The 11,385-nt window shown below is 43.0% G+C and overlaps 1 protein-coding gene across 1 annotated transcript in view; it reads right to left on the bottom strand.

Moving 5' to 3' along the window:
- LOC116400105 (sodium/potassium/calcium exchanger 3-like) overlaps positions 1–9,092 on the bottom strand; it is an 11,407-nt gene extending 2,315 nt beyond the window's left edge. Inside the window, exons 1-4 of the mRNA XM_031877766.1 lie at positions 8,966–9,092; positions 1,322–1,396; positions 1,074–1,158; positions 426–529 (exon numbers count right to left, since the gene is read on the bottom strand). Coding sequence (XP_031733626.1) covers positions 426–529; positions 1,074–1,158; positions 1,322–1,387 — 255 coding nt within the window. The 5' untranslated portion in view covers positions 1,388–1,396; positions 8,966–9,092. The remainder of the gene's footprint in view (positions 1–425; positions 530–1,073; positions 1,159–1,321; positions 1,397–8,965) is intronic.
- Between the last annotated feature and the right edge of the window lie 2,293 nt (positions 9,093–11,385).

The following is an 11,385-nucleotide window of genomic DNA, read 5'->3' as shown; positions in this document are numbered from 1 at the left end:
TGTGTGTGTGTGTGTGTGTGTGTGTGTGTGTGTGTGTGTGTGTGTGTTTTGGTCTTACATAACATGTAATCTAAATGGGAAAAAAAAAATCTTTCAACTATGTTTCTCTGTTCCCCCCAGGATTACAGCAATGACCAGGACAAGCACACACACACACACACACACACACACACACACACACACACACACACTTTTGCTCCAAAATAATACAGTTATGAGAAGAGAGACAGCGTGTAGTTTGCATCCAAGGTTTATTGTGAACTGAAAATTAAACTGCAGTAAATAAAAGAACAATTTTTTAAGTACAAATAGTGCCGGACGCTTGAGTTGTGTGAATGTTGGAGGGAAAATGGAAAGAGAGAAAGAGACATAGAGACTTCGTTGATAGGTGTGTGTGTGTGTGTGATTGTGTTTTGCGACCGTACCTGTACGGCGAATATCCCACACACTCCGATGATGCAGAGGATGTTGAAGACAGCCGAGCCCACGATGGTGCCGACCCCGACGTCACCTTTTGTGATGAAAACTCCTGAACAGCAGAGAACAAAAACACAGATTACCAAACAGGACGAAAGATATCTGTCTGATCTAAACAGTGTTTTCTCTTGTAATCTAAGAACAAGTTCCAGGATGTTCTCTCTAAGTTCCTGACACTCTTTGTATGTCTGTGAAACAGCTGGGCAAAAAAAGATTTGCAAAGTGAAAAAAACAAAACAGCCAGGATATTTATTTTTATGACAGATTTTTCTTCTAATCTGTGAAAAAAGGGTTTTGAGGTGGGTGAAGTGTTTGTTGTTGTAATGCTCTTTGTGAGTTTGTAGTGCACCACTACTCGAGCTTCTTCACGCTTTCTTCCAATGGGTTTGTGCTAACTCACATTATCTTAGTATTGTTTTCTTTCTCACTTGCCCCTCAGACCTTCTGTCCTTTGTTCACATAAATCTTTTGTTTTTGGTGATGTTGACATGGTTCTGTGTTGTGATTGTATTTTTATAAGCCCTGTAAATGGTTACTTAATAATAACTGTGTGGGTGGGTGTGTGTGTGGGTGGGTGTGTGGGTGTGTGTTCTCACCAATGACAGAGGTGAACAGTTCAGGAGCTGAACTGCCCGCTGCCATGAAGGTTGCTCCTGCGACATCCTCACTCAGTTGAAGACGCTGGTTGAGAGAGTATGAGAGAGAAAGAAAGAAAGAAAGAACGAAAGAAAGAAGCAAATAAAGGAAAGAAAGTAAAAGAAAGATTGGTAAAGAAAGAAAGAAAAAAACATTCTTCACGGCAAAATACAGTGGAAGTGCAGTAATAACTGAGGCCATTTCTTACCTCACAAATCTTCTCCAGACAGGGAACGAAATAGTCGTCGCACACCAAGGCCAGGGCATAGAACATGTAGACCGCCTGCAGATGCCAAAAACACACACTGGTGAGGCACAATACACAAGCTCCTTTTTTCTCTGTTTGCAGTGGAATCACAGACTCATCCTTCACCTGTAGTGGAAAAACTTAGCCCTGATACAAACCAAGTCAATACTATAATGCTCCCATACATTATGAGCACTTTTCTCTTTGCAGTTGGCCTCCCAGAAGGAGCCGTATTCAAAGAAGAGGTGGCCTCGGAGACCGTACGGTAGCATATTTAGCTACTTTACTTTCCTCTACTAAAGCAACAAGTGGAAAAAATGTACAATAGAAGAAATGCATCAGCTCTTCAAGCAACCATCTGTACACTTAACAGCAAACCCAACTTTCCAGTTTAGACTCAATGCCACCGCTGTATTCCAATGTAAGGCTGTAGAAGAATGAGGAAGGAGCAGTGGTGGCCTAGACAGAATCTCAAAGGTATAGCTATTTTATAATTTAATAATTCTTCATAAATACACTACATGTATTCTAAATATTTTTCCCATTAGCTTATTATCTCATTGCATAGCTACTGTCTTCCTCAGCTTGTTTTAAGTAGAGCTTTTATCCAATCAGATTTCACCCCTATGCTGTCTCTAGGTAAAGTGCTGTCTAACTTCACAACAGGAATGAGAAGCTCCACCTGCATCCTGGATCCCATCCCATCTAATCTGGTCAAGGACTGTCTCCCAGCCATCTCACCACTCATCACAGTCATCATTAACTCCTCCCACAGCTCCGGATCAGTCCCTGACACACTTAAACTGGCTGCTGTCACCCCCATCCTCAAAAAACCTGGACTTGACCCTGACACCATGAGTATTTTTCCAATCTTCCCTTTCTGTCAAAAATACTGGAACGCGTTGTCGCTGCACAACTCAAAGCCCACCTCATCTCCAACGATCTGTTCGAGCCATTTCAATCCAGTTTGCCGTTCACAGCACAGCACTGAAACAGCCCTCCTCAAAGTCACCAACGACCTCCTCCTCTCCTCCATGTGACTCCTAAGATCCTCCTAAGGCCATTACCACTGCTACTCACTCCACTCTCACCAACTGCCTCACTGACATTAAATCATGGATGCAAACCAACTTCCTCAAACTGAACTGTGATAAATCTGACATGATCATCATCGGTCCCAAATCCCTCACTAAAACCAGTCACAACTTCTGCCTCACCATCGACAACTCCACTCTGTCTCCCTCCCCACACATCCGCAACCTCGGAGTCATGTTCGACAGCAACCTCTCCTTTGAACACCACGTCAAACAAATCACCAGAACTGCCTTTTTCCACTTAAAAAACATAGCCCGTCTCCGCCCATCACTCTCCTCATCAGCTGCTGAAACTCTGATCCACGCCTTCATCACCTCCAGAATTGACTACTGCAACAGCATTCTTCACGGCACATCATCCAAAATCCTAAATAAACTCCAGTACATCCAGAACTCTGCTGCTCGCCTGCTCACCCACACCCGCTCCCGTGACCACATCACCCCTGTTCTCCAGAACCTCCACTGGCTCCCCATCCCACAACGGATCCAATACAAAATCCTTCTCCTCACTCATAAAGGCCTCCACAATCAGGCCCCCTCCTACCTCACCGACCTGCTTCACCACCACACTCCATCCCGTCGACTCCGCTCCTCTGATGACTCCTCTCTCTTCCACTCAGGACCAAGCACCGGACATGGGGTGACAGAGCCTTCTCCATATCTGCCCCCTCCCTCTGGAACTCTCTCCCCAAACACATCCGAGACTGCACTGACCTCTCCATGTTCAGATCACAAATCAAAACCCACCTTTTCAGACCTGCTTTTAATGTGTGACCATTATTGTGTGTTTTATGTTTTTAGTGTATTGCTTTTATATATAATGATTTTAATGTAAAGTGTCTTTGAGTATTCTGAAAAGCGCTCTATAAATAAAATGTATTATTATTATTATTATTAAAGAAAATCTGCCCAAGGACTGCAGAATTACAAGTGAAACCCTTTGCAGTTTAAGTCAGGGGTCAGCAAACCGTGGCTCCGGAGCTGCATGCGACTCTTCAGCCCCTGTGTTGGGGCTCCCTGAGGCTACATCCACACGAATACGTTTTCATTTTAAAAAGGAGTTTTAACAAAAAATAACGGTCTCCGTCCACACGGGCGTTTCAGCATCATTTTCAAGATGATCCAGTCCAGGCTAAAACCCCTGAAAACGAATATGACGTGACTATTCACTTACACTGGGCATGCGGGTGGGTGCCGGTGTAAACAGGAAGTTGCTTAGTTAAAAAAATACGACAGAGTAATAAAGTAGTCTTTAATAATGAAAGGTCGTGTTTGATACTTAACAACTGAGATAGACAAATTTCGTGGAAAGTTTTTGAAGTTTTATTGTTCAGACTTAGTTACAGCGCTGCAGGTCTTGCTCTATCTCTCTCTCACACATCAAATTCACTTTAAAATGAACACTTTCACATAAAGGTTTACTAGATTATGATCCATAAATGTGGTCAACACACGTCTCTCACTTGTTTCCTCAGTTTCATTGTTTCTGTTCTCACTCGTAGCTCTGCTGGTGTCTGAAGTCTGTCTACTGGAGAGCAATCCATGTTTTGTTCCTTTATAGTTTATGTGTGGACTTCACAATAGTTAAGAAATAATAAGAATAAACAATAATAAGAAAAGGAAAGTCCTCCGTTGTGTGTCCGTCCTCCTCAAAGCCGCTAACAGTGACTTCAGACGGCCGCTCCGTAGGTCTGATAACGCCGCTGGTCACACCTCTCACTAATCGCTCCAATAACAGCTGCTTCCTCCGTAATAATGCAGACTTTAACTGGACAACAGGTGCTAGTAAAGACAACAAGGTCAGCAACACCTGTAATCAGTTCTCCATGTTGAATTAACCTGGTAGTCGATCGGTGATCAATGTTGTTGTTTGTGATCTTACGGGAAAGGGTCACGTGATATTAGTGTGACGAATGACGTGATCGTTTCCAAATATATGCCTTTACGAGCGTCCACACGACAAAGCAACCCGGAGTTTTCAAACGTATCCGTCCTCGGGAGCGTTTTCAAACTTATCCGTTTTCGGTGCTTTGAAAACTCCGGCGTAGTGTGGACGCTCAGTGTAAACATAGCTAAACATGCATTTTCAAATGGAAACGTAGTAGTGGGGACATGGCCTCAGGCTTTGACAAAAAAATAACACGGAAATAAATGACGGTTATTTTTATTGTATTTTTTGCACAGTGGATAATCTTTCAAAGGAACAGCTCTTAACTTGGAGTTTGAGGTGATACTGTCACTGAAAATAGCAATAAAATGTAAAGAATTGTCTTTATTCTTGTTCTATAATTTCATAAATACAACAAACTATAGTTTTTGTGTATATAACGGGCGACTGCGGCTAAGTGGATAGCAGGGCCATCTTTCAATCAGAGGGTCGGTGGTTCAATCCTTGGCTCCGGCTCTGCTAGTCGCATGTTGATGTGTCCTTGAGCAAGACACTTACCCCAAAATTGCTCCCGTAGTTGTGCCTACGGTATAGAAATGTGATAGAATCTGAATTGTAAGTCGCTTTGGATAAAAGTGTCTGCTAAATGACTGTAATGTAATATAACTATATAAAACTTTATAAGCTGTGATATCAAATAGCTTTTGCGGCTCCAGACACATTTTATTTGGTGGAAAATAGGGCAAAATGTCTCTTTGGATAGTAAAGATTGCCAACCCCTGGTTTAAGTAAATGGGGACGATATTGTTGATTGTCATCGTCTTCAACCAATCAGATCTTTAGTTTGACATGTTGGGCGAATTCTTTGACGTGGCAGAGCCTGCCAGCTGGCCTACAATTACGTCATCATTAACGTGCGGCTTGATTGGTCAGTGGGCTAGCATGACATGTTGTGAAACTAGCTAGCAGAACTTTGTATTAGTAAGAGGTTTTTATACTTAGCTTTGTTTTTTAACACTCAATGGTTGAAGGAGGAGGAGAAACTGATTTGGTGGCGGATTTACTGGCAACGGCTTTCTTGAAAAGGACATTTCAGGAAAAACTGGACATCGTAAGAAAGGGTTGGCCAACCCGACAGCTAGCAGCCCTGACTCAGCATGGAAAAGGATTTGTGCACCACTTTCAGTCTGGCAACTACGAACGGTATTCCTGGCTGACAGCGTTGGAGAAGCGTTGCACATTTTATGGCTAAGAATGCGTTTTACTTGCGACTGAGCGTCTTGGTGTTTGGAGCTATACTGGATTTGCTAACCTGAGGTGGCTAACCAAGGCAGCAACACGACACCATAACACAACAGCACACTTACAAGCTACGGTGCTTTTGAAAACTTTTGCTGGGACCCGAGTGGATCTACAAATCAACGAACTGAACGAACTGTACAACCGCATCATTAAACTCTTTGTAATCAAAGAAAGGAGGATGGACTTTGTCTTGAAGTGAACAGCAGCTTTGGTAAGTGAACTGCTTTTGTGTTTTACATCTGCAGTAGCGTTACTACTGTGTTCATTTGTCTATGGTGTCGTTTTTATGATATGGTTAATATTGTTCCCTCTGATGTGAATAATATTTGAATGGCTCGTGCTCTTCAGTGTGCGGATGAATACGTGTTTTAGGGTCGCAGTGTTGCTGGATTGATTTGTTGCTTTGTTGTCATAAATATATGTGACTGGTTCTTGTGAGTTTGTTATTGTTATTGTGTTAATTACATTGATTTTGACTATATGCATTGTCCGTTAATGACACAGCATTCGTATTCATGTATCTGCACTCTGCAGTTAGTGTTTTTGTAGGTGTTGAGCTTCATGTAACATTTTATTTCACTTGTCAAATGTTGCAGTGTTATGTGAATATGCGGCTTTTACACGAAACAAATAATAACCGTAGCTGTGGCGTCATAATGAGGTTATTAGGAGGTGGTTCAACTGTAGTAGGACAGCACTGAAGGCCCAGGTATACAATGCGCGGCCTGCCACTGGGAAGTAGCCTTGAGCTACATTGCTGTTTCATTTAGATGAACAGCCACCTAATAATGTTCCCCGCTTATAGTCTGACTTCAGACAAGGAACTGAAGCTCTTATCTGTGCTTTCCTCAGAGTCACCAGACTCTTTTGACAAAAAAGAAAGCAGCTGATGGAGGCAGCAGTAGACCTGCAGCTCTGCATGTCTGGTGGTTTGGAGAGAACCTAGATGAATATAACTGCTTCAGTTCCCCATTGTAAAGTTAAAGAGAATATTCTAAATATAGCATACACTTTAAGTTTTTTACCTCGGGTTTCACATGTTAACCAGTTTCACCGTGTGACTCTTTAGACAGTCTGTCAGTGTGTCCTCACATCACAGATAAGCATTACACCACCCTGGCTGTGTGTGTGTGTGTGTGTGTGTGTGTGTGCTAGTTAGTATTAGACACAGGTCTAAATTTATAATTTCCCCAGTTTAATACATATTTGTATTTGTGTTATTTTTGTGATCTCCTCTGGGTTGCTCTGTTGATACAAAACGTTTAAATGACTCCATAAGTTCATGTCATACTCCCCACTCATTTCTTTTCTTGTTCACCCATTTTAAATTCTTCCCCTTTGCTGTTTCTTAAATTGCCAAGAAATATCTTATTCAGCATTCGGTTGTACTTAGCTCTGCCCTCTCATGTCACTTCGACGTGTCACTTCGACGGACAAAATGATGAACTCAAGGCCTCAAAATTGCAAATTGAAGTGCTGCGTTATCAAGAGCCGCCCATCGCTGTGTGACTCCAGGAAACAAAGAAGAGTTTGGCTGTGACGTTAGTATATCCAGCAGCAAAAAAACTGCAGTCAATGTAAAGGCCCGCTGTGTACCAAGGCTCGACTCTGCTGAGCCACGAGGCTCCGCCCCCCACGGCTGCACTGAGCTATCTCTTGTTTCTTCAAACTTTATTCATGTGGAACTGTCCAAACTACACAAAGCCTTGTGTGGAAGTTTGTCTTGAATACTTTCTATTTTCGGGAAGAGATCCTTTTAAATGTTTTCTTTGTGTTTAATATCGTTTTAGTTGTATGGTTTATTTTGTTTGTTTCGTTGGTTACAAGTCCAGTCAATGGTTTCAATTTGAGAGCAATTTCTTTGAGTGTATCCCAAACCAATCAGTACCTGTTTAACAATCCTTTATGGCTGAAAGAGTCAACAGCTTTTCCATTCAGTGTTGTTTTTTTTCTCATCCATCCAAAGATGCACTTCATGGTTCCCTCTGTAGATCAGCCATGACTAGACACCTTTTCAACAAGCTCAATAAGAGGGTGTGATGTCGTGACCGTGGCTCACTGGGTCAATGGTTTGATCCTTGACTGGGACATGTCACGTGTCGAAGTGTCCCTGAGCAAGACTCTGAACCCCTAACAGCTCCCCAGGCGCCTGTCATTGGCAGCCCACTGCTCCCTATATACAGGGATGGGTCAAATGCAGAAACAAATTTCCCCATCCGGAATCAATATAGTATTTAAAATTAAAAAGATTTAGGAAGGTAAAATTAATTTCATGTAGCTGAGGTTTGTAGCTTTTTACTTTCTGTTGTTTTTCCCCAAAGTGTCAGTTTGTTGCTGGAGGAGCTGATGACATCACAGAACAGAACAGGAAGTTGAGCTCTCTGTTAGGAAAGGAAGCCCAGAGAGGGAAGGGAAAAAGAAAATGTGCTGATCCATTTTCTACGTCGGATCTAAACTATATTCTCTCCTAAGAACAGGAGCTTTCTAACTTCTAACTTTCTAAATTCCTTAATTGTGTTTTTTTCATCTGTGAAACAGGTGGAAAAAAGATATGCCAGGTTAAAAAAAAAGCTTTGTCAAGATCCTTTTGTAAGTGTTGCTGTAATACTCACTTTGGCAACAAGAGGCTGCCCCATGTTCTAGAGCTAAAAGCACTCCTGTTTTCTTCCAGGTGGGTTTTTATTGACCTGTGTACTCCAAATACAAAGTACATCATGTGTTAGCGAGTTATGTAAACTCAAACTCAATCTGGAAGGAAATGTGAATGCTTTTAGTCCTATTTAGAACTTGGGGAAGTGGTGCACTTCAGCCTCTTGTGGCTGAAATGAGTATTACAGCAACAAAATGATACCAACTAAAAGGGGGGAAAGCAACTGCAAAAACCCTTTTTCTGAAGAATGTTTTTTTTAATAGCCTGGATAAAATCCCTTTTTTTTAAAAGAAATCTGGCAAAACTTTTTATTCCACCAGTTCTTAAGTCACAGGGGAGAAGAGAAAACAATCTACATCAAACTAAACTAAACCGATCACCAAATTGTTTTTTTTCTCACTTGCCTTTCAGGGCATTCGTAGTTACAACTGGACTAAATTGAGCTGAAACGGTTTTAGTTTAGTCGTCTTCAGGGGTTCTACAGAATATAATTCTTGGCTTCTACATTATTAGATAGACACATGGCAGCACTGATGAAGCCCTGACGGAAGATATCTGCAGTATCATAGTCAAACGTTTAGCATTGTTAATCACTTTTTGAACCGTATCGATAAAAGGCAAATGAAAGAAAGCTGCAGCGGCTCTTTAACCCGGCTGCAGGAAACACTCACACAGAGCACGTGGAGGCCCACTGCTCCATCAGCACGCTCCTGGGGGGTGAAGTAATCTCTGGGGAACTCGTGGATTGCTGCAGAGGAAAAAAACACACACACATGCTTAAACACTGAAAGGAGAAGAATATGAAAAATTATACATCAACTGCAGGTGTGAAAGGAAGATATCCTGAGGGACTCATGGAATGTCTCATTAGCCAAACAAAAAAACATATAAAATCTGTATAATATACAATGAAAAAATGCAAAAAGTAGTGGCACTACGGTGAATTCAAATGAAGCCAATAGTTGAAATTCAAAGATGCACACAAGAAAGAAAATGTTTTCATGTTTTCCAAGAACTGTTTATGTCTGTTAGTGATGTCGGAACTCTAATTGGCAATTATGAATAAACAGCCCACAGGAAAGAAAAAACATAAATGAGAAGCCAATGTCCCAAAATATACAAAACTTTTGTCTGCTTTCCATTAAAAAAATAACATATACATTTATATCGATTGATAAAGTTTCAAGACCTCAAACTCATCTGTCTCTGGGATGGTACAATCACACCGACCATTTTCACTTTTGTCTTCCTAATTCTCTCTTTTTTTTCCGTCAGGTTCCCTCGGGTTCTAAGTTGGATTCACAAGACTCGCTTAACTGCAAACAACATATAATTATATCGACTACCATGTGTTTGCATCCTATTTCTGTCCGTTCTTCTCCCTGGTGGTCACGTAGACATTGGGGCACTCCCAGGTGCCGTGACCCCACTAACCTCATCTATCCTACTCTCTCAGCTCATGGCGGGCAAGTGGTGGCAGGGGGGCTCTGGAATTGCCAGTCGGCAGTGCCGAAAGCTGAGTTCATCTCAGGCTACGCTTCCTTGATCTCCCTCAACTTTCTTGCTCTAACTGAGACCTGGATCACATCAGAAAACACCACCGCAGCTCTGTCAGATGTGTACTCTTTCTCTCACGCTCCTAGAGCTGCGAGGCGAAGTGGTGGTACTGGCCTGCTACTCTCCCCAAAAGGGAAATACTCTCTTGTCTCTGTTCCACAGTTCTCCCCGTCCTCTTTCATGCTGTGACTGTCACTTATCCGGTCAAGCTCACCATTGCTGTTGTGTATCGCCCACCAGGCCCTCTTGGTGAGTTCCTGGAAGAGCTTGACTCATTAGTCTCGCACTTCCATGACGATGGCTCCGTACTCATCCTGCTCAGTTAGAACCTCTTCTTTCCTTCCTCTCCTCCTTTGACCTTTACCACTCCTCTTCTCCTCCTACCCACAAGGCCGGCAACCAGCTGGATCATATCTTCACTAGACACTGTTCTACTGCTAACCTCTCCGTCACTCCCCTCCAGCTCTCTGACCACTATTTCATGTCCTACTCCCTCTCCTCTCCCCCCGTACTTCCTCCACCTACCCACATGGTTTCCACCCATAGTCATCTCCGTTCCCTCTCCCCCGCTGATCTTTCCTCTTCTGTTACCTCTGCCCTCCTTGACCCTGAATCCTCTCTCCTATCCCCTGATACTGCTACTGATCTTCTCCTCTCCACCCTTTCCTCTTCTTTGGACAACCTCTGTCCCTTCACCTGCACGGGCAACTCCACCTGCCCCATGGCTGTCGGACTCAGTGCGTACTGACAGACAGAGCCTAAGAGAGGCTGAGCGTAAATGGAGAAAATGCAAACTCCCGGAGGACCTTAACTTAACTTATCTTAACTTCCAATCACTTCTTTCCACTTTCTCCTCCTCTCTTTCTACTGCTAAAGCTGCTTTCTTTGGCTCTAAAATCCTAACCTCTGCTTCCAATCCTAAAAAACTCTTCGAAACTTTCTCTTCACTCCTCCAACCCCCACCCCCTCCTCCTACTTCTCTCAGCCCCCCTCTCCTTCTCTACCCTCTCCAGCTCTTCCCCCACAGCTCTCCCTCCACTCCCTTTCTTTTTTCTTTTTCCTTTTCTCTTTCTTCTTGCTTCTTTATAAAAAGGACCACACCAGTGGTGTATATCTTAGCCAATCTATGTCGGTATAAAGTCAACTTTTCATCACAACACTGCCTTTTGTACCCCAAGTTGTTCACTATGCCCCACCTTACCCTATCTTGCTCCCCTCTCCCCTAACGAGGTCCTCAACCTTGTTACATCTAACCGCCCCAACACATGCTCCCTTGACCCGATGCCCTCCCCTCTTCTTCAGTCTATTGCGACAGAACACCTTCCTTTCCTCAACCAGCTCGTCAACACATCTCTTGTTTCAGGATGCTTTCCCACGGCTTCCCATGGCTTCTGAAGAAATCATCACTTGTCACGAACATCAGACCGGTTTCTCTTCTACCCTTTCATTCCAAAACACTTGAACGCGCTGTCTTTAATCAACTGTCTTCCTATCTCCACCAGAACAGCCTCTTGGACCCCCACCAGTCCGGGTT

The sequence above is a fragment of the Anarrhichthys ocellatus genome, unplaced genomic scaffold, assembly GCF_004355925.1.
Source record: "Anarrhichthys ocellatus isolate YVR2014 unplaced genomic scaffold, GSC_Weel_1.0 scaffold147, whole genome shotgun sequence".
NCBI lineage: Eukaryota > Metazoa > Chordata > Actinopteri > Perciformes > Anarhichadidae > Anarrhichthys > Anarrhichthys ocellatus.
The sequence above is the reverse complement of the archived record's forward strand: the minus strand, read 5'-3'. Positions and strand labels throughout refer to the sequence as shown.